The sequence below is a fragment of the Oncorhynchus nerka genome, linkage group LG12 (assembly GCF_034236695.1).
Source record: "Oncorhynchus nerka isolate Pitt River linkage group LG12, Oner_Uvic_2.0, whole genome shotgun sequence".
NCBI classification, from domain to species: Eukaryota; Metazoa; Chordata; class Actinopteri; order Salmoniformes; family Salmonidae; genus Oncorhynchus; species Oncorhynchus nerka.
Window position 1 is genome coordinate 88,341,371 of NC_088407.1, and position 23,608 is coordinate 88,364,978.

Below are 23,608 nucleotides of genomic sequence, written 5' to 3' on the forward strand. Positions count from 1 at the left end.
AGGTGAGGGAGGAGCAGAGCCTTTTTAAAAGGTTGTCTGCCTTCTCTCTGGCTCTAATTTGGCTGTGGTACTGCTCAGCTAAAAGCTTTGGTCATGCTCTGCCTAGAATGTGTTGTTTCCATGATGGCTATTCTTTTAATTAGGCCTATTCCGTTGTAATATTTATCCTACCATTAGGATATGTAGTTTCTATTTTGAAGGACTTCAAAATGTATTAACGGATGTTTTAGGTAGACGATATATGCTATACTGTAAAATATATTTTAGTTTTTCTGTGAATATTAACACCATAATATAAATAAATAATAAAAGTCCAGTATCATCATCTTATTTTCAGAAATAAAAGGGACTAAATCATTTCATAATAAAAGTCCAGTATCATCATCTTATTTTCAGAAATAAATGGGACTAAATCATCTCGAACTGCAGCTGTGAAATGATTTGCTCGTTGAGAGTGGGAAATGCGCTCTACAAACTAATTATTATTATTATCATAAATACACATTTAATTCCATAATATAAACAAGATAAAGGAATATATTTGAAAAGCTTCAAGTTGAAATGTATATTGATATGAAGCTGCTAACATGTGTGGATTCTATTTCTCAAAAATGTTAGTGTCCATTGTGCTATTATTATTATGTCTATTATTCTGTTATTATGTTCGATTAGAGGAACAAAACAACTCGACTGCCAGTATGCTGAAATAAAGCTTGGGGAACTATACTGGACAAAAATATAAAACACAACATGTTAGTTACATGAGCTGAAATAAAGCTTGGGGAACTATACTGGACAAAAATATAAAACACAACATGTTAAGTGTTGGTTTCATGAGCTGAAATAAAAGATCCCAGAAATATTCTAGATGCACAAAAAGCTTATTTCTCAAAACAAATTTGTGCACAAAATTTGTTTTACCTCCCTGTTAGTGAGCATTTCTCTTTTGCCAAGATAATCTGTGTGAACATACCAAGATAATCTGTGTGAACATATCAAGAAGTTGATTAAACAGCGTGTTCATTACACAGGTTGTTTACGAACCCCTTTGGCCCTGCAGTCTAGGGGGGATGGAAAGGAGACCCGTAACATAACTAAAAGAAATCCAACTTAAACCTACCGTCAAACACGTCGGTTTATCTCAAACACATGGTAATGGGGTGTAGGATAAGAGAGGCTGAGCTGGACCCAAGGAAAGAAATAATAAATATCAACAAAACCCTAAACTAGTCTTACCTGCGTCAAACACATGGTAATGGGGTGTAGGATAAAAGAGGCTGAGCTGGACCCAAGGAAAGAAATAATAAATATCAACAAAACCCTAAACTAGTCTTACCTGCGTCAAACACATGGTAATGGGGTGTAGGATAAAAGAGGCTGAGCTGGACCCAAGGAAAGAAATAATAAATATCAACAAAACCCTAAACTAGTCTTACCTGCGTCAAACACAGCTAGCTAACTAACCAATAAAATACAGCGGGTGGTCCGCCCAGTTCTAACTAGGGTACTTAGACAATGTTTTCCTACGGGTAATGTATGCCCATGGGCGACTTGGCTTGGTATCCCCTTTTCACACCAACAAACAGTCATACACCACAACGATACATACTAACATAATGACAGACAAATGTGACATGTAGGAGCAAAAACAAGAGGGAGGGAGAGAGTTTGGGAAACCAACTGACTGGGTTTTTAAACAAAGCGTTGTGATTGGGTAAGGGAAAAGGGGATGTGATTGGGTAAGGGAAAAGGAGCAGGTGTGTCTTCTGATTGGCGACACCTGTGACGAGGGCAGAAGGAGAGAAAACAAAATACCCACAGGATACTTGTATCTGTAACACAGGTGCACCTTGTGCTGGGGACAATAGAAAGGCCACTAAAATGTTCAGTTTTGTCACAACACAATGCCACAGATGTCTCAAGTTTTGAGGGAGTGTGCAATGGCATGCTGACTGGAGGAATGTCTACCTGAGCTGTTGCCAGATAATTTAATGTACATTTTCTACCATAAGCCACCTCCAATGTTGTTTTAGAGAATTTGGCAGTATGTCCAACCGGACTCACATCAGAAGACCACAAGTAACCATGCCAATCCAGGACCTCCACATCCGGCTTCTTCACCTGCGGGATCAACTGAGACCAGCCACCTGGACAGCTGATGAAACTGAGGAGTATTTCTGTCTGTAAAAAAAAAGCCCTTTTGTGGTGAAACTCATTCTGATTGGCTGCACTTGGCTCCCCAGTGGGTGGGCCTATGCCCTCTCAGGCCCACCCATGGCGGTGCCCCTGCTCAGTCATGTGAAATCCATAGATTAGGGCCTAATGAATTGATTTCCTTATATGAATTAACCCAGTTGCTTTTATATTTACATTAGATGTATGCAAATCAGCCTGAATATCAGGATGCACAACTGCAACGCGTTTTGACTAGGCGCTGCTACTGTACACGACTACACTATCTATAAGACTGAAGTACTCAGGCAACTGGTTGATCAGGCATTCAATAAAGAGACTCGCTACAATCCCCCACAGAACCGCCTTGGGCTGTAATTCAATTGACGGGTCACCAAGGACATGCACAATGGTGATGTCACCAAAAGAGAACACACATTACTGACGCATTAAAAAAAAACAGCTCCACGCCGGTAATCTGCCCTCCTTAAAATACGGTTTAATTATTTAAATCCCCGAATGGACAGGGCGAGGTTTGGCAGAAGGCATGAAGATATCTGCTCGGTTTCATAAATATGGTTTGATAAATATGTAACGTTATCGTAACACCAAAAACAGAATCAGACATTAGTTAAACGACTCCACACAACATTATTGTCCAAATAATCTGCGCGCATCTCAGAAATGTTTTCGCCCACTAGGTGGCTTTTGACTATAGTTTGAAGTGTTTAACATAGCCTAATCAGTCCGCGTTAGCCTGCGCAGAATAGTCCAGTAGTAATAGTTTATTATTGTTGTTGTTGTAACTGCTACTGCTGCACGAAGCTATAAAACTGCCACAGCAAGCCGATCCCTGCAATGGGAGGATTTATTTTCCAACCCGTCCGCCTAATCCATCCATTACCCACGGTTCTCCCTTATCAAATTAATAGTTTGTCATCGGTGCTATTGAACATCGGATAAGCTTCCTTATGTTTCACTAAACCATTAGCAAACACTTCCAATGATTAAACGAAGCGTCATCATGAAAGTTTACTCTCTACACCCCCCTGTTATCGTAGGACTAGTTCAACCTTTAAATTGAAGGCCTATCACCAACCTCTTTCTGTAGGTGGTCTGTTGCTCACTTTCAGCATAAACAAGCCTATTAACTCTGAAGTGCATTCATTTATTGGTGATTGATATTTTAACTAAGTTTAGGCTACTTCTGCGCATGACATAACTAGTCCTACCGATAAGTGCAATCTAAGCAATTCCCTTATGATATAACATTCCCACCCTACACGTAGACCGCGCGTCCATCCCGCTAGAGGACGCTTTCCCTAAAGTAAATAGACATACAATTGCCAAAATTATATAGCCTAATGATCCTACTCCTGTCTATACAGAAATACAAATAATTCCAAATAGGCTACTAATGCATGATTTGGCCACAGGATCAAATCAAACTGTATTGGTCACATACATATTGTATTGACCTGACTAGCTCATAAATGAACAATTGTCCAGACAGAAGCTTGAGTTTGCGAATTGACGGTTTATTGAACCAACTTTACACAGGCTACTGTTTGGGCCGTAGCACACGCCAAATAGATAACCCACAATCCAACCGTGACCTTCTCTTGTGAAGCCCAGATGTAAGAGAGAGAGAACAAAGGCTGAACCTGGTCTTAACTTCCAATGCCCAACCCCCCCTCCACGCCACTCCGCCAACCACCAGGATGCCCGGCATCAGAACATTCCAGGCATTCCCGTGATTGGCAGATAGCAGGTTGATTGACATGTCGGACCCCGCGAACACCGGGTACTGGTCAGTACAACACAACCACCTCCTAGCCTAGCACATAACACACAGCTGTCTGTGCGGGTCGCTACACAGCCCCCCCACCACAAAGTCCCTCGTCCCCGAGGGAACAAACAAAGTCTCTGAAGCGACCCGGAGGTCTCCTTTGCCTGCGTGGCCGTGATGGTCGCAGAGTGCCCCTCTGGGAACCAGGGGATGAAGGCAGGGATATGGGGGACAAGGAAGCGGGAACGGGTAATACAGTCCGTGGTTCTGGGGAACCACGCGGTGACACAGGGGGAGACAGGGGGAGTGGGCTGTCTGGAGCCTTGTCTGCGGCACCTGAGGGTGGGTGCCTGGAGAATGTCATTGCCAGAGAGGGGAATTGTGGGGGTTCCTGGGGTTTGGGGAGAAGAGGCCCCTCTGTATGGGGCTAACCTGTCCCGGTGCAGTGCCACCTTTCTCCCCCTGGGAGGAAGCTGCACCAGTACACAACCTCCCCTACCCTCTCCAGGACACTGCAGGGTCCCACCCAGTGACTGTCCAACTTGGGGCATCTGCCTTTTTTTCCTTAGGGGCTGTAGACCCAGACCAGCTCCCCAGCCACAAAGTGCCTTCCCCGGGTGTGCACGTCATAGTTCCTTTCTGCCTCACACCTGCATTCACCAGCTGCTCTCTGGCGAAGGTGTGGGCTGTCTCCAGGCGGTCCTGGAGTCTCCGGGCATACTCCGGCCCCGGAGGAACATGAGGGCTATCCAGGGGCCGACCAACGCCATCTCCGCAGGGGTGCGGATCTCTCTCCCCAGCATGAGGAGGGCAGGCGTGCAGGAGGTGGAGTCTTGGACAGCGGAGCGGCATGCCATGAGGACCATAGGCAGGTGCTTGTCCCAGTCACGCTGGTGTTTGGAAGAGACGATGGCCAGCTGCTGTCCAAGTGTTTTGTTGAAGCGCTCCACAAGGCCATCACTTTGAGGATGGAGAGGAGTAGTGCGGGTCTTGTGCATACCCAGCCTCTCACACATGGTGGCGAACACACGGGACTCAAAGTTTCTGCCTTGGTCGCTGTGGATGGACTCTGCAGCTCCAAACCTGCTGAACATCCCCGCTGTCAGGGCGTCGACGATGGTCTCTGCCTCCTGGTCAGGCAGAGCATAGGCCTCGGGCCATTTTGTGAAATAGTCCATGGCCGTGAGCACCCAGCGGTTTCCACTGTCTGTGGTGGGAACGGCCCAACTACATCCACTCCCACCCTCTCCATGGGAGCCCCCACTGGGAACTGTTGGAGCTGAGCATGAGAGCGGCCTGGGGGCCCTTTCTCGCTGTGCAGTTGTCACAGCGGCGACAAAAGTCCTCCACATCCCTCTTGTGCTGCCCCCAGTAGAAGCCCTGACGGAGACGGCGCAGTGTTTTTGTGACCCCAAAGTGTCCAGTCCCCACCCCCATGAGTACTCTGGAGCACAGCCTCCCGCAATGCTTTTGGGACCACCACCTGCCACCTCTCCTCTCCCGTAGCTGACTCCTTCCATGCCCGCTGTAGCACGCCATCAGCCAGCCGCAGTCTCTCAAACTTCGACCACAACCCTTTGGTCGCGAGTGAGAGCGCTGTCACCTCTTCCCATGGTGGCCTCACCTGCGCCTCTACCCACTGTAGCACTGGCTGTAGGTCTGTGTCCCGTCCCTGCTGCTGCCGCCATTCAGCCACGTCGACAGTCTGCAGCTCACAGCAGACAGGCCCGCTCGCCCGACACACTGTGGCACAGACACCCTCCTCTGCCCGCAGCTCTCTCTCCCGTCCCTCTCTCCGTTCACAGTGGTGGCAGCCGTCTGCAGTACAGGGCCGACGGGACATGGCGTCGGCGTTGGAGTGGCGTGCCCCTGCCCTGTGCACCACCGTGAAGTCATACGGCTGAAGCTCCTCCAACCAGCGTGCCACCTGCCCCTCTGGCTCTCTGAAAGACATGAGCCACTGGAGAGCAGAGTGGTCAGTCCTTACAGTAAAGGGCAGACCACCCAGGTAGTACTTGAAGTGTTTGACGGAAGCCACAACAGCCAAGAGCTCCCGCCGGATGACACAGTAGCGGCGCTCATGTTTGTCAAATGTTTTGCTGAAGTACGCCACCACTCTCTCCCCCTCTGGCCCCACCTGGGCCAGCACCCCACCCATGCCCACATTGCTCGCGTCTGTGTCCAGGATAAAGGGCAAGGTGAGGTCAGGGGGGCGAGCACGGGGCCTCGATCAGTGCACGTTTGAGGGTGTTGAACGCCTCCTCACACTCCACTGTCCAAGTGAAAGCCTTGTCCTTCGGCAGCAGGCGGTTCAGTGGAGCAGCAACGCTTGAGAAGCCCCGTACAAACCTCCTGTAGTACGAGGCCAGGCCCAGGAAGCTCTTCAGCTGACGCTGGTCGGTGGGGGTGGGCCAGTCTCTGACAGCCCCTACCTTGTCCTCCATGGTGCTGATCCCCTCCTTCCCCACTCGGTGGCCCAAGAAGGACACCTCTCTCCTCATGAAGTGGCACTTCTCGGGTGGAGCTTCAGACCTGCGGCAGCCACCCTCTCCAGCACACGCCGTAGCGCCCCAGGGCTGACTGGAAGGAGCTGCCATGGGCCAGGATGTCATCGAGGTATACCAGACACTGCTGTCGGGGGATGCCATCCAGCACCCTGTCCATCAAACGCTCAAAAGTAGCTGGAGCGTTGCACAGGCCAAAGCACAGGACCTTGAACTGCCAGTGTCCTCTGTTAGTGGAGAACGCAGTTTTGGCTCTGGCCTCTGGGGAGAGGGCACCTGCCAGTAGCCGCTGCGGAGGTCTAGTGAGGAGAACCAGGAGGACCCCTAACCAGGTCCAGCGACTCATCGATACGTGGTATGGGGTATGAGTCCTTCCTGGTTACCTCATTCAGCCGCCTGTAGTCCGCACAGAACCTCAGCTTGCCCCCTTCTTCGGAACCATGACGACTGGCGCCGCCCAGGGGCTGTCTGAGGGCTCAATGAAGTCTGCCCGCTGCATCTCCAACACAGCCTTGTCTGCCGCCTCCTGGCGTGCCAGCGGGATACGGCGGGGACGCATCTTGATGGGTCGAGCATCACCTGTGTCGATCTCATGCTGCACCAGAAGAGTCTGACCCACCTCTTCCTCACTCAACGCAAAGCTGTCTCTGAATTCAAACAGCAACTGCCACAACCGTTCCTGCTGCTCAGGGTCAAGACCAACACAGTTCCTCCCCCATATCTCCCTCACTGCAGACAGTGTCCTCTCCTCTCCCATCTGGGGTAGCTGGGCTGGGGGTGCGGCCCGGGCTCACAGAGGGCTGTGTCATGGAGGTAGCTGGGGGAATGTAACACACCGCCGTAGGTGACAGGGGGACTGGGGAAAAGTCACACACAGCTGTGGGGGAGGGGCGCAGCCATGAGTCTCTGCTGCTTTAACTGTTGGAGTAAAGGGTTTGTTGGGTTGAGTGAATGTGACATTAGGGGGGCCATGGTGACTTCCGTCCCTCCCTGGAAGCTCAGTGTGCCCCTATTTAGGTCTAACTGGCAGCCTGTGCTCCTAAGAAAGTCCAACCCCAGGATACAAGGGTCCTGCACAGCCGCCACCCACACAGGATGACGCACAGTCCTGCCCCTACTGTCAGAGTCATTATTCCCTTCCCTTTCATGGGTGCCAGCTCACCTGTGACTGTGCGGAGCTGCACAGTTGTAGGCTCACACTGAGTCCAACCTGGCACAATATCTGGCCTCACCAGGGTTACTGTGGACCCAGTGTCCACCAGGGCGGAGCAGGGCACCCCCTCCACAGTGACAGGGACATGACAAAGTCCCCAACACAGGTCCGGCCCACCACAACAACAGGCTCCCTCCGCTTGCCCTCGTCTGCTTCTGGGGAAGTGGAGCCTTGCTTCCCCGTCTGTGCGGTGGGCTCCTCCTGAAGATGATGGTGGTTGGGATAGAAAGCCAGGGGGTCCGCACTACCCGGTCTATGCGGACCCCGAGCCGTTTCCCTGAGCTCTGGGGGACATGGGGCAATCTCGGCGCAGATGGCCTGGCTGGCCACAACCCCAGCAGACCCTGGGACCAGGGCTTGTGTTTCGTGCCGCCTGTAGCGACACAGCCCGAATGAGTTCTGTCATTTCGGCCACCCAAGCAGGCTTTTCCGGCTCCGGGCTGCTCTGCCCCCAGCTCGCACAGAGGGTGTGTCTCCCTGCACCCCCACCAAAGCCCCAGCTGAAGCCCCAGCCCACACCAGCTCCCTCTCCAAAGCCATCTCCAAGGCTGTCTGCAATGACTCAGGATGAGCCAGCTGGGTCTGTATGCGCAGCTCCGTAGGGAGAGCGCCTGTATGAACTGGTCCCGTGCTAGCTCGCTCTGCACGGAGGGGGCATGTGAGCATATGCCCGCCGAGAGAGGCTCTCAATGTCATTAGCTAGCACCCGTAGAGGCTCTCCAGGCTGCCTGCGTCTATTCCTCAGTTCGGAGCGCAGTAGCCCGGGCTGTACACACTGTCCATAGCGCCTCCTCAGTGCTCCCACTAGAGCACCATAATCATGCCTGTCCTCGGGGCTAATCAATATCAAACAGGACAGAGCTTCATCCGTGAGGCATAAAGCCAACTGCAGTGCCCTTTCTTCATCCGACCACCCCCTAAAATGAGCTAACAGTTCAAACTGAGCATGAAAAGCTTCCCAATCCGCCTTACCGGAATACTTCGGGGTCTTAACAGATACGGACGCAGCCGGGAACTGGGCGTCGCCATGTTTGTTTACATCCTGAGCCCCAGATTCCTCGTCACGCCGCGTCGACGTCGCCACTTCGGTCCGCCCACCAGAATCCGCGCGAAATACACTCGACGAAGCACTCATGCCCGCTTCAGCCACCATCACTCCAACGTCCTCCCTCAAGCGGCCTCTGCGCTCCGACGCCCTGGCGATCTCCTCAGACAGAACCCCGACGTCCATTCACACGCACCTCCTTGGCCATAATCGTCCCCTACCTCCACCTTCACTTTCGGATTCCCTCGAAGCATTTTCAATCCCCGTTCTCACCTACGGTAGCTAGCCACATAAGTCAGCTAGCTAGCTGGCTAACTTGTATCAACGTTTTTACTTCTGACACCAATGTAATGACCTGACTAGCTCATAAATGAACAATTGTCCAGACAGAAGCTTGAGTTTGCGAATTGACGGTTTATTGAACCAACTTTACACAGGCTACTGTTTGGGCCGTAGCACACGCCAAATAGATAACCCACAATCCAACCGTGACCTTCTCTTGTGAAGCCCAGATGTAAGAGAGAGAGAACAAAGGCTGAACCTGGTCTTAACTTCCAATGCCCAACCCCCCCTCCACGCCACTCCGCCAACCACCAGGATGCCCGGCATCAGAACATTCCAGGCATTCCCGTGATTGGCAGATAGCAGGTTGATTGACATGTCGGACCCCGCGAACACCGGGTACTGGTCAGTACAACACAACCACCTCCTAGCCTAGCACATAACACACAGCTGTCTGTGCGGGTCGCTACAATATGTTTTAGCAGATGTTATTGCGGGTGTGGCGAAATGCTTCTTTGAAAAAGAAAAAATAAGTTGTGGATTGTTTTAAATCGCATTGCCTACAGCCGGAAGGAAAGGAAAGACAACGCGAGCTGCAAATACCAAATAGATGATTGTTGAGTTGCAGCTGTCAGAGAAAAGTTGCGGCCCAGCCACGCATATCACATTAGTGCAAAATACAAATCGCGGGAAAACAGTTTGGAGACCAAATGGCTATTGCTGTAAATATAAGACAATGAAAATACTCTAATTCGTCTTTTAGTTATCAAAATTCGCAACTTAATTAAGCAAACAACAGTAAAGCCTATGTTATTGGGACCAGCGGAACAATTTCGCCATATCCCTGGTGAGTGCGCACTGAGGATATTCACACTTTATCAATGTTTGGTCATTGCCACAAAATCTTTTCTAAACGTATTATATATATATATATATGAGGAAATGGATGAGTAAATTGTAAAAAAAAATATATATATATATATATTGTTTTACAATTTCCTCATCCACTTTAGACGGAGGTAATAATTCAATTTGTCTCCCCTTCTTGTACACCTAGTATATGGACAATGTCGTAATTTGTCGTATTAAAAAAAAAAGTCTGCCAAATGTCTCCAGTCATATAAAGTGTAGTAGAATTGCATTAAATGTTTATAAAAAAAAGGCCTCATTTATCCCGTGCATAGAAAGGAGATATGATACAGGCTAGCCTATTGCCTCGAGCTCTCCTCCTCTTTACGCGCTCAGCCAAGCGTTGAACCGTATTTTTTTGCGAACAGTGATTGAGTTATATTATTAGCCTAAATCTACATTATTATATAGAATGAAAACCGTTGGTTTTTACCTCGTCGCACACATTTCATTCTCCATTTAATTCACAATCAAGGACAACTGTGTTTGGCCCTCCAGCAGCGGTGACGTGAAGGCCTATGATGATGTAGCCTTGTGACACTGTCCTACTGAACTCTGTACCGTACTTTTTAAAAATTGAATCAGGTAGGACAGCTGAGAACAAATTCTCGTTTACAACTGCGACCTGGCCAAGATAAAGCAAAGCAGTTCGACACAAACAACAACACAGAGTAAAACAAACGTACAGTCAATAACACAATAGAAAAATATATATACAGCATGAGCAAATGAAGTGAAGAGGTAAGGCCTTACTTAAATGTAATATTTTTTTTTTTAGAAAAAGCATCCACACATGTTAGCAGCTTCATATACAATATATTTTTCCTTTTTTAAACTTTTCAAATATATTCCATTCTCCTTGTTTATATTATGGCTTTATTCCCACTAATATTACTTTATGGAATTACAGTTTTCATGTATCTTCGTAATAATAATTAATTTGTAGAGCGCATTTCCCACTCTCAACGAGCAAATCATTTCACAGCTGCAGTTCGAGATGATTTAGTCCCATTTATTTCTGAAAATAAGATGATGATACTGGCCTTTTATTATGAAATGATTTAGTCCCTTTTATTTCTGAAAATAAGATGATGATACTGGACTTTTATTATGAAATGATTTAGTTCTGATATTTTAACTTTATTGGGGATTTATATTATGGTGTTTCTATTCACAGAAAAACTCAAATGTATTTTACAGTATAGCATATATATCGTCTACCTAAATAGACAATTTGAAGTCCTTAAAAATAGAAACTACATATCCTAATGGTAGACTATAGTCTACTGTGGGTGTGGTAGGATAAATATTACAACGGAATAGGCCTAATTAAAAGAATAGCCATCATGGAAACAACACATTCTAGGCAGAGCATGACCAAAGCTTTTAGCTGAGCAGTACCACAGCCAAATTAGAGCCAGAGAGAAGGCAGACAACCTTTTAAAAAGGCTCTGCTCCTCCCTCACCTGCTTACATGCTCTGGTATTCAGAAACAGCAGTGCTTTAGGCTACCAAAGAACTGTCAATCACATCGATGGATGGAACCGGTGAATGAATGGTTGCAGCCACCATTACATGGTCTGTCCAGATGCATAACAAATGACTAATTAGACAAAATAACAATTAAGTCTCTTCTTCAAAATGACTTAGTATCGAATTTGAGAGATACTAAGTAATTGAAATGAGAATGTATTTATTACTTTAGCCTTAAGAGAGCATCCCAGCAAACCGGGTAGATTCCCAGATAATTAACTGAGATTCACATTAGATTACAATGTGTCACGTGCACAAGTACAGTGAAATGCCTTTCTTGCTTAGCTCTAAACCCAACAGTAATCAATATAGTACTAAAATAAACTTGACATAGAACAAAAACACACGAGAAAGTAAGAGGGTCAGTTCCAAGACCATATTTACAATGTGCAGGGATACTGGTGTGATGGAGGTAGATATGTATTTATAGGGATAAGGTACCTAGGAGTCAAGATATATGATAAACAGAGTAGCAGCAGCGTAAATGACGATTGTATGTATGCGAGTGCGCGAGTGTGCGTGTAAAGTCCTCTCACGTTTTCCCCCTTTGCTTGTGGACTTCAGCTGTCTGTAACCAGGCGAGAAAAAAAAACTCTCCAAGCCAAACCTTCATACCATAACCGCTAACCTCTACACACAGCCTACATTGTTATTGCCATATTAGCTAACGTTGTAGCGGTATTTATTAGAGAGGGGTAAAGAAAGATTTTGTTCGGGCGCCCCTTCTGTAGCGGTATTTATTAGAGAGGGGTAAAGAAAGATTTTTTCGGGCGCCCCTTCTGTAGCGGTATTTATTAGAGAGGGTAAAGAAAGATTTTGTTCGGGCGCCCCTTCTGTAGCGGTATTTATTAGAGAGGGGTAAAGAAAGATTTTGTTCGGGCGCCCCTTCTGTAGCGGTATTTATTAGAGAGGGGTAAAGAAAGATTTTGTTCGGGCGCCCCTTCTGTAGCGGTATTTATTAGAGAGGGGTAAAGAAAGATTTTGTTCGGGCGCCCCTTCTGTAGCGGTATTTATTAGAGAGGGGTAAAGAAAGATTTTGTTCGGGCGCCCCTTCTGTAGGTATTTATTAGAGAGGGGTAAAGAAAGATTTTGTTCGGGCGCCCCTTCTGTAGCGGTATTTATTAGAGAGGGGTAAAGAGATTTTGTTCGGGCGCCCCTTCTGTAGCGGTATTTATTAGAGAGGGGTAAAGAAAGATTTTGTTCGGGGCAGACCCCTTCTGTAGCGGTATTTATTAGAGAGTAAAGAAAGATTTTGTTCGGGGCGCCCCTTCTAGAGGTATTTATTAGAGAGGGGTAAAGAAAGATTTTGTTCGGGCGCCAGGCAGTATTAACCATGGAGAAAAAGTAGAATAGAGAGTACCACTACCAGACCCACACACATCAGCAGAAGAGACTGCCTAGAGTGTAGCCCCAGATAGCCAGTGGAGAGAAAAGAGAATACACACCATATAAAACCCACATCACCAGCACAGGGGTAACCCAAACACGAATACCTCATACAATAATACTAATACTAATAATGGCAGAGTAATTCAACAGCAACTTCATACAGAAGCAGACCCCAGTCATCAACATAGGATTTACAATAATCTGTATTATTTTCTAGTGGATGAGTGCAGAGGGTATGAATGGGGGGGGTGTTCATCGACACAACAAAGGCCTTAAAAATGTCCAGTCTTCTCGGCCACATGTCATTAGTACACCTCACCTCAATACAGTTCACATAATATACAACTTGCAAGCAACCTTCCTTACTGCTTATGCGCTCTTAAAGTGGCAGCGCACGGTGAAGGCTCCGAGCAGATTTCGCCACAACGTCATAGTCAACAAACTAGAACATGTTAGTAAACCCACAATCCAATTCATGAGTACAATCACGCGGTAGTGTACAGCAAGCATCTTAGCAGTTACACCGGCAGGCCCCGGTGGCAATGAAGTAATAAAACTGGAATCTTCCAAAATCTTGGAAGAGTTTGAATGTTGGATAGCCTTAGCCAGCTAGCTAACATACATGCCATTCCTCTCTGTTTGGTCAGGTTGTTGAGTAGGCAAAATTAGCTAGCTAAGTAAGTGAAAAATGCACCAAATATAAATCTCTCTGCTGCTTCTCCTTAATTTTTTATATAATTTGTTCAAAATTGTTCAACCACTGTCTTTCTCTCTTTGAGTCAACTACTCACCACATTTTATGCACTGCAGTGCTAGCTAGCTGTAGCTTATGCTTTCAGTACGAGATTCATCCTCTGATCCTTTGATTGGGTGGACAACATGTCAGTTCATGCTGCAAGAGCTCTGATAGGTTGGAGGACGTCCTCTACTGTGTAAGTCTATGGAAGGGGGTAAAAACCATGAGCCTCCTAGGTTTTGAATTGAAGTCAATGTACCCAGAGGAGGACGGAAACTAGCTGTCCTCCGGCTACACCATGGTGCTACCCTAGAGGGTGCTGTTGAGGCTACTGTAGACCTTATTGAAAAACAGTATGTTTTAATCAGTTATTTGGTGACAGGAATATATTTATTATAGTTTTATATAAAAATAATAACTTAAAAAAAAAAAAACATTTCACAATTTTTGGGAAATTCTGTGAGTAGGATGGACCTCCTCTGAGGAGCCTCCACTGGTATAATTTAGAGCCAAGCTTGTTGACTTTAAATCCAAGGATATCCTGTTATTGGACACACTTATTGAATTAAGCAACAGAACGTGATAACAGTAATTAGTGAGGCACGTTCTTGGATTGTTGCGGCACTGATCCACCCATTTATGTTAATCTATTAAAATATGCAAATATACCCATTGTGTTTATGCAAATTAAGCACCATTTTCTTGATTTTAACACAAACATTTAAAAAATGCCTGATATCATTAGAAAATGTATATATGAGTGCATTCTAAGAAAACAAAATTAGAAATTTTACAATTAATTGAAAACCTGAATTCCAACGCTTTAATTCCATAATTGCTATAATTCAGTCGATATGTGACGGATTATAAAAATTCCCCAAAAAGTTTGGAGTATCTTCATCCATTGTTCAACTGCATTTATTAGAATTGTTTTGAATCTAACCTGGGTCAGGGACTGAATGTGCTCCATACTGTAGCATTATCTCTACCTCACCTGAAGTGTTTCCCGGTGAGAGAGTGCAGCTCCTCTGCCACGGCGCAGTAGATGGATGTCTGGGCCCCGTCCCGAGGGCTCTTCAGGAACAAGGAGAACAGAGAGAACAGCAGAGACATGATGGTGGAGTGGCGTACCAGCTCCGAGCGCACCAACCCAGGGTGGACAGAGTTCACAGTCACACTGGAACCTGGAGAGGGGGGTAGGAAGTGTTACCAAGGGGGACAGAGTTTCTTCAAGATCATCTTCTGTGTGAGAACGTTTTAGATCAGCGTATGTTGCTAAGTAACTTCATAACTGTCATTTTGCCTTTCTGATCATGTATTTTGTGTTTTCTCACTAAAACTCTTTTCCCTCAGTTTCTCTTCTGTATTTTCTGATCCATTATCCAACAAATGTGGCAGGTTGCCATTCTCTCTCCCCCTCTCTTCCCCTCCCTCCACCACCCTCCCTCTCTCTCTCCCTCCCTCTCGCTCTTCCCCTCCCTCCCTCTCTTCTCCCTCCCACCCTCCCTTCCCCTCCCCTCTTCCCCTTCCCTCCCTCCCTCTCTTCCCTCCCTCCCTCCCTCCCTCTCCTCCCCTCCCTCTCGCTCTTCCCCTCCCTCCCTCTCTTCCCTCCCTCCCACCCTCCCTCCTCCCTCTCCCTCCCTCCCTCTTCCCTCCCTCCACCCCTCCCTCTCTTCTCCCTCCCTCTCGCTCTTCCCTCCCTCCCTCTCTTCCCCTCCCTCCCACCCTCCCTCTCTTCCCCTCCCTCTCTTCCCCTCCCTCCCTCCCTCCCTCTCTTCCCCTCCCTCCCCACCTCCCTCCCTCTCTCCCTCCCTCCTCTTCCCCCACCCTCCCCCTCCCTTCCCTCCCTCCCTCCTCTCCCTCCTTCCCTCCCCCCACCCTCCCTCCTTCCCTCTCTTCCCCTCCCACCCCCTCCCTCCCCTCCCTCCCTCCCTTCTCCTCTCCCCCACCCTCCCTCCCTCCTTCCCTCCCTCTTCTCCTCTCTCCTTCCCCTCCCTCCCTCCTCTCTTCCCTCCCCCTCTCCCTCTCTCTCTTCCCCCCTCCCTCCCTCCCACCCTCCCTCTCTCCCTCCCTCCCTCCCCACCCTCCCTCCCTCTCTCCACCCTCCCTCTCTTCCCTCCCTCCTCCCTCTCTCCTTCCCTCCCCCACCTCCCTCTCTTCCCCTCCCTCTCTCTCTCTCTCTCCTTCCCCTCCCTCCCTCTCCCCCTCCCTCCCTCCCCTCCCTCTCTTCCCCCCCTCTCCTCCCTCTCTTCCCCTCCCTCCCTCCCTCCCTCTCTTCCCCTCCCCTCCCCTCCCACCCTCCCCTCTTCCCCCCTCCCTCCCCACCCCCTCCCTCCTCTCTCCCCACCCTCCCTCCTTCCCCTCCCTCCCCCTCCTTCCTCCCCCCACCCTCCCTCTCTTCCCCTCCCTCTCCCTCCTCTCCCTCCCCACTCTCCCTCCCTCCCTCTCTTCCCCCTCCCCCCTCCCTCCCACCCTCCCTCCCTCTTCCCCTCCCCCTCCCTCCCTCCCTCTCTTCCCCTCCCCCCCTCCCTCCCTCTCTTCCCCTTCCCTCTCTCCTCCCACCCTCCCTCTCTTCCCCTCCCTCCCCCTCCCTCTCTTCCCCTCCCTCTCTTCCCCTCCCTCTCTCTTCCCCTCCCTTCCCCTCCCTCCCTCTCTCTCTCCCCCTTCCCCTCCCTCCCTCTCTCCCTCCCCCCCACCCTCCCTCTCTTCCCCTCCCTCCCTCCCTCTCTTCCCCTCCCTCCCCCACCCTCCCTCTCTTCCCCCTCCTCCTCTTCCCCTCCCTCCCTCTCTTCCCCTCCCTCCCACCCTCCCTCTCTTCCCCTCCCTCTCTTCCCCTCCCCTCTCTCTTCCCCTCCCTCCTCCCTTCCCCTCCCTCCCTCTCTCTCTCCTCTCTTCCCCTCCCTCCCTTCCCTCCCTCCCTCCCTCTCTTCCCTCTCTTCCCCTCCCTCCCCCTCTTCCCCTCTTCCCCTCCCTCCTCTCTTCCCCACCCTCCCTCTCTCCCTCCCCCCACCCTCCCTCTCTTCCCCTCCCCTCCCTCCCTCCCTCTCTTCCCCTCCCACCCTCCCTCTTTCCCCTCTTCCCCCCCCCCCTCCCTCTCTTCCCTCCCTCCCTCCCTCCCTCACCCTCCCCTCTCTTCCCCTCCCTCCTCCCTCCCTCCCCCCTCTCTTCCCATCCCCCTCCCTCCCTCTCTTCCCCTCCCCCTCCCTCCCTCCCTCTCTTCCCCCCTCCCTCCCTCCCTCCCCCTCTTCCCCTCCCCCCTCCCTCCCTCTCTCTCTCTCTTCCCCTCCTCCCTCTCTCTCTCCCTCCCCACCCTCCCCCTCCCTCCTTCCCCTCCCCCCCTCCCTCCCTCCCTCTCTCTCCCTCTCTTCCCCTCCCCCTCTCTTCCCCTCCCTCCCTCTCTTCCCCCTCCCTCCCTCTCTCTCTCCCCCCCACCCTCCCCCCTCCCACCCTCCTCTCTTCCCCTCCCTCCCTCCCTCTCTCCTTCCCTCCCCACCCTCCCTCTCTTCCCTCCCTCTCTCTCTCTCTCTCCCTCCCCACTCTCCCTCCCTTCCCCTCCTCCCTCTCTTCCCTCTCTCCCCCCTCCCCTCCTCCTCTCTTCCCCTCCCTCCCTCCCTCTCTTCCCCTCCCTCCCTCCCACCCTCCCTCTCTTCCCCTCCCTCCCTCCCTCCCTCCCCTCTCTTCCCCTCCCTCCCTCCCACCCTCCCTCCCTCTTCCCCTCCCTCCCTCCCACCCTCCTCTCTTCCCCTCCCTCCCTCCCACCCTCCCTCCCCCTCTCTCCCTTCCCCTCCCTCCCTCCCTCCCTCTCTTCCCCTCCCTCCCTCCCTCTCTTCCCCTCCCTCCCTCCCACCCTCCCTCTCTTCCCCTCCCTCCCTCCCACCCTCCCTCCCTCTCTCCCACCCTCCCTCTCTCCCCCACCCCTCCCTCTCTTCCCTCCCTCTCTCCTCTCTCTCTCCCTCCCCACTCTCCTCCCTCCCTCCCTCTCTTCCCTCCCTCCCTCCCTCCCACCCTCCCTCCCTCTTCCCCTCCCCCCCTCCCTCCCTCCCTCTCTTCCCCCCCTCCCTCCCTCCCTCCCTCTCTTCCCTCCCCCTCCCTCCCTCTCTTCCCCTCCCCTCCCTCTCTCCCACCCTCCCTCTCTCCCCTCCCTCCACCCTCTCTCTTCCTCCCTCTCTCTTCCCCTCCCCTCCTTCCCCTCCCTCCCCTCTCTCTCTCCCTCTCTTCCCCCTCCCTCCCCTCTCTCCCTCCCCCACCCTCCCTCTCTTCCCCCCTCCCTCCCTCTCTTCCCCTCCCTCCCCCACCCTCCCCTCTCTTCTCCCTCCCTCTTCCCCTCCCTCCCTCTCTTCCCCACCCTCCCCCCTCTCTCCTCCCCACCCTCCCTCTCTTCCCCTCCCTCCCTCCCCTCCCACCCTCCCTCTTCCCCTCTTCCCCCCCACCCTCCCTCTCTTCCCCTCCCTCCTCCCTCCCTCTCTCCCTTCCCTCTCTCTCTCCCTCCCTCCCCCACCCTCCCTCTCTTCCCCTCCCTCTCCTCTCCCTCTCCCACCCTCCTCTCTTCCCCTCCCTCTTCCCCTCCCTCTCTCTTCCCTCCTCCTTCCCCTCCCCTCCCTCTCTCTCTCCCTCTCTTCCCCTCCCTCCTTCCCCTCCCTCCCTCCCCCACCCTCCCTCTCTTCCCCCTCCCTCCCTCCTCTCTTCCCCTCCCTCCCTCCCTCTCTTCCTCTCTTCCCCTCCCCCCTCTCTTCCCCTCTCTTCCCCTCCCTCCCTCTCTTCCCCACCCTCCCCTCTCCCTCCCCCCACCCTCCCTCCCTCTCTTCCCTCCCTCCCTCCCTCCCTCTCTTCCCCTCCCACCCTCCCTCTTCCCTCTTCCCCCACCCTCCCTCTCTTCCCCTCCTCCCTCCCTCCCTCACCCTCCCTCTCTTCCCCTCCCCTCTCCCTCCCTCCCTCCCTCTCTTCCCCTCCCTCCCTCTCCCTCCCTCCCTCCCTCTCTTCCCATCCCCCTCCCTCCCTCTCTTCCCCCTCCCCCTCCCTCCCTCCCCTCTCTTCCCCCTCCCTCCCTCCCTCCCTCTCTTCCCCTCCCCCTCCCTCCCTCTCTTCCCCTCCCTCCCCTCTCTCTCTCCTCCCCACCCTCCCCCTCCCTCCCTTCCCCTCCCCCCTCTCCCTCCCTCCCTCTCTCCCTCTCTTCCTCCTCCCCCCCTCTCTTCCCCTCCCTCCCTCTCTTCCCCTCCCTCCCCCTCCCCCACCCTCCCCCTCCCACCCTCCCTCTCTTTCCTCCTCCCTCCCTCTCCTTCCCTCCCCACCCTCCCTCTCTTCCTCCCTCTCTCTCCTCTCTCTCCCTCCCCCCTCCCTCTTCCCCCTCCCCTCCCCTCCTCCCCTCCCTCCCTCCCCTCTTCCCCTCCCTCCCTCCTCTCTTCCCTCCCCACACCCTCCCTCTTCCCCTCCCTCCCTCCCCTCCCTCCCTCCTCTCCCCACCCTCCCTCTCTTCCCTCCCTCCCCCCCTCTCCTTCCCTCCCCACCCTTCTCTCTTCCCCTCCTCTCTCTCTCTCTCTCCCTCCCCACCTCCCTCCCTCCCTCCCTCTCCCTCCCTCCCCCCTCCCACTCTTCCCTCCCTCCCTCCCCCCTCCCTCTCTTCCCCTCCCTCCCTCCCACCCTCCCTCTCTCCCACCCTCCTCTCTTCCCCTCCCTCCCACCCTCCCTCTTCCCTCCTCTCTTCCCCTCCCTCCCTCTCCCTCCCTCTCTTCCCTCCCTCCCTTCCCCTCCCTCCCCTCTCTCTTCCCCTCCCCACCCTCCTCCCTCTCTTCCCCTCCCTCCCTCCCTCTCTTCCTCCCTCCTCCCTCTCTCTTCCCCTCCCTCCCTCCCTCCCCCCCTCCCTCCCTCTTCCCCTCCCCTCCCTCCCTCCCTCTCTTCCCCTCCCTCCCCTCCCTCCCTCTCTTCCCCTCCCTCCCTTCCCCTCCCCTCCCACCCTCCCTCCCTCTTCCCCTCCCTCTCTCTTCCCTCCCTCCCCCCTCCCTCCCTCCCTCCCTCCCCCTCTCCCCCTCTCTTCCCCTCCCTCTCCCTCCCTCTCTTCCCTCCCCTCCCTCCCTCCTTCCCTCTCTTCCCCTCCCTCCCTCTCTTCCCCTCTTCCCCCTCCCTTCCCTCCCTCCCTCTCTTCCCCTCCCCCCTCTCTCCCTCCCCACCCTCCCCCCTCCCTTTCTTCCCCTCCCTCCCTCCCTCCCCCACCCTCCCCCCTCCCTCCCTTCCCCTCCCCCTCCCTCCCCCACCCTCCCCCTCCCTCCCTCCCTCTCTTCCCTCCCTCCCTTCCCCCTCCCTCCCTCCTCCCTCTTTCCCCTCCCCCTCCCTCCCCCCACCCTCCCCCCTCCCTCCCTCCCTCTCTTCCCCCTCCCTCCCTCCCCTCCCTCCCTCCCTCTCTTCCCCTCCCTCCCCCACCCCTCCCTCTCTTCCCCTCCCCCTCCCCTCCCTCCCCCTCCCTTCCCCTCCTCCCTCCTCTCCCCTCCCCTCCTCCCTCCTCCCCTCCCTCTCTTCCCCCCCCTCCCTCCCTCCCTCCCCCCTCCCCCCTCTCCCTCCCTCTCTCTTCCCCTCCCCCTCCCCCCTCCCCTCCCTCCCTCTCCCCCTCTCTCTTCCCCTCCCTCCCTCCCCCTCTCTTTCCCTCCTCTCTCTCTCTCCATCCCCCACTCTCTCTCTCCTCTCCCCACCCTCCCTCTCTTCCCCTCCCTCCCCCCCACTCCCTCTCTTCCCTTCCTCCCCCCTTCCTCCTCTCTTTCCCCTTCCCTTCCTCTCTTTCCCTCCCCTCCCTCCCCTCCCTCCCTCCCTCTCCCTCTCCCAGCCTACCTTTGAGTCTGCGGGCCAGCTCCCTAGCAAACAGGACGTTGGCCAACTTGCTCTGGCAGTATGCAAGGCCGCTGTTGTAGCTGCCCTGGCTGAGGAGGTCATGGAAGCGGATCCAGCCAGCGTTATGAGCCAGAGAGGAAACCACGACGATACGGGCCGGAGCACTACGCTTCAGCAGACCAATCAGGAGGTACGTCAACAGGAAGGGACCTATCAGGAGTAAACAACAACACAATCAATTGCTTTGTCAGAAAGTGGGGGCGTGGCAATCTTTACCAAGGGTCAACTTCAGTGCTCGGTTGTCTCCCAGCTGACCAAGTCCTAAAGCAATGGGACTCCCTAAATTTCTCAGATTATTACCAATCCCACAAGGTATGACTCCAAACACCCAGAAAAGGCTACTGTCCTCAATGTTTTCCTCACAAAATAATCCTTATAGGTATCTACTGCCCATGTCCCTTAATGTTGTGGTTGTTACTGACAAGAAGCACATGGCTGAGCTCTTTAATCACCACTTCATTAAGTCAGGATTCCTATTTGACTCAGCCATGCCTCCTTGCCCGTCCAACATTTCCTCATCTCCCACCCCTTCTAATGCGACTAATCCCGATGCTTCTCTCTCTTGTTCCCCTGCCCAGCTACAAAGTTTCTCCCTGCAGGCGGTCACTGAGTCCAAGGTGCTAAAGGAGCTCCTTAAACTTGACCCCGAAAACCCTTTTTATCTTCAAGGTTGTTGCCCCTATAATCGCCTGTCTCTCCTCTCTGGCGAGGTTCCCATTGCTTGGAAGACAGCCACAGTTCATCCTTTATTTAAAAGGGGGGAGATCAAGCTGATCCTAACTGTTACAGGTCTATTTATATTTTGCCCTGTTTATCAAAAGTGTTGCAAAAACTTGTCAATCATCAATGTCTGTAGTATTCTCTCTGGTATGCAATCTGGTTTCCGCTCAGGTTATGGATGTGTCACTGCAACCTTAATGGTCCTCAATGATGTCACCCTTGATTCTAAGCAATGTTGTGCTGCTATTTTTATTGACTTGGCCAAAGCTTTCGATACGGTAGTACATCTTTGTGATTGTTCCAGTATTGGGGTCTCTAAGGGATCGTTGGCCCGGTTTGCCAACTACCTCTCTCAAAGAGTGCAGCCACTGCCTGTCAACAAGGCAGTACCCCAAGGCTCGATCCTAGGCCCAACGCTCTTCTCAATTTACATCAACAACATAGCTCAGGCGATAGGAAGCTCTCTCGTCCATTTATATGCAGATGAGACAGTTTTATACTCAGCTGGCCCCTCCCCGGATTTTGTGTTAAACGCTCTACAACAAAGCTTTCTTACTGTCCAACAAGCTTTCTCTGCCCTTAACCTTGTCCTGAACACCTCCAAAACAAAGGTCATGTGGTTTGGTAGGAAGAATGCCCATCTCCCCACAGGTGTTATTACTACCTCTGAGGGTTTAGAGCTTGAGGTAGTCACCTCATACAAGTACGTGGGAGTATGGCTAGACAGTACACTGTCCTTCTCTCAGCATATATCAAAGCTACATGCTAAAGTTAAATCTAGACTTGGTTTCTTCTATCGTAATCGCTCCTCTTTCACCCCAGCTGCCAAACTAACCCTGATTCAGATGACCAGCCTACCCATTATAGATTACGGAGACGTAATTTATAGATCGGCAGGTAAGGGTGCTCTCGAGCGGCTAGATGTTCTTTACTATTTCTCCCGTAGGAGTCCTTGGTTACGGATCCCACCCATGACATCAGCGTCTCGGTCTCACCCAGGTGGTTGACCCCCAGCTGCATCTCGAAGCCGTCGTTGGTCTTCACGTAAGGACACATCATGACCCCAGCATTGTTGATCAGGATGTGGAGGTGGTCGACCTCTACAGGGGGTCAGAGCCAATATTATACCGTTTTTTACAGAGGAGTAAACACATAATGAGAGCTAATTAATTATGAATAATAAATACTAATAAATACTAATAAATACTAATAAATACTAATAAATAATAATAAATACTAATAAATAATAATAAATAATAATAAATACTAATAAATAATAATAAATAATAATAAATACTAATAAATACTAATAAATAATAATAAATACTAATAAATACTAATAAATACTAATAAATACTAATAAATAATAATAAATACTAATAAATAATAATAAATAATAATAAATACTAATAAATACTAATAAATAATAATAAATAATAATAAATACTAATAAATACTAATAAATAATAATAAATAATAATAAATACTAATAAATAATAATAAATAATAATAAATAATAATAAATACTAATAAATACTAATAAATAATAATAAATACTAATAAATAATAATAAATACTAATAAATAATAATAAATACTAATAAATAATAATAAATACTAATAAATAATAATAAATACTAATAAATAATAATAAATACTAATAAATACTAATAAATACTAATAATGAGTGCTTGCTAATAACTAATAACAATATAATAAATACTGTCATAATATTGTAATAACATGTAAAGGTCACATGGCCTGTGCCCCAAATGTAAAGGTCACATGGCCTGTGCCCCAAATGTAAAGGTCACGTGACCTGCGCCTCAAATGTAAAGGTCACGTGGCCTGCGCCCGAAAATGTAAAGGTCACGTGGCCTGCGCCCCAAATGTAAAGGTCACGTGACCTGCGCCTCAAATGTAAAGGTCACGTGGCCTGCGCCCGAAAATGTAAAGGTCACGTGGCCTGCGCCCCAAATGTAAAGGTCACGTGGCCTGCGCCCGAAAATGTAAAGGTCACGTGGCCTGCGCCCCAAATGTAAAGGTCACGTGGCCTGCGCCCCAAATGTAAAGGTCACGTGGCCTGCGCCCCAAATGTAAAGGTCACGTGGCCTGCGCCCCAAATGTAAAGGTCACGTGGCCTGCGCCCCAAATGCCACCTTATTTAGAGCTCTATGGGCCCTGGTCAAAAGTAGCACACTACATAGGGAATAGGGTGCCAATTGAGAAGCATCTGAAGTAGTAGGTTGACCTCTGAGTAAGCGTTGCACGAAGGCCCGTATGGAGCTGGTATCAGCCAGGTCTAGCTCTCGGACCTCTACGTTTGCCTTGCAGTAGATGCGTCGTATCGATGCTGCGGCCTCCTCACCCTTCTCCACATCTCTGCAAGCCATGATCACCCTCGCACCTGGCAATAAACAATAAATCAGCATAGATGACAC

General features: G+C 51.2%; 1 protein-coding gene across 4 annotated transcripts in view; it reads right to left on the reverse strand.

Annotated features, from left to right (window-relative positions):
- LOC115122138 (retinol dehydrogenase 12-like) overlaps positions 1-23,608 on the reverse strand; it is a 28,952-nt gene that overhangs the window by 1,846 nt on the left and 3,498 nt on the right. For 3 of the 4 annotated variants that reach the window (XR_010465430.1, XM_029651324.2, XM_029651326.2), the window contains 4 exons: positions 23,419-23,574; positions 22,164-22,268; positions 20,389-20,598; positions 14,567-14,756 (listed from right to left, as the gene is read on the reverse strand). Coding sequence is in view for 3 of the 4 variants with exons in the window: in XM_029651324.2 (XP_029507184.2) it covers positions 14,567-14,756; positions 20,389-20,598; positions 22,164-22,268; positions 23,419-23,574 (661 nt within the window). In the remaining variant the exon portion in view is untranslated. The remainder of the gene's footprint in view (positions 1-14,566; positions 14,757-20,388; positions 20,599-22,163; positions 22,269-23,418; positions 23,575-23,608) is intronic. The other variant, XM_029651325.2, reaches the window with a different exon arrangement.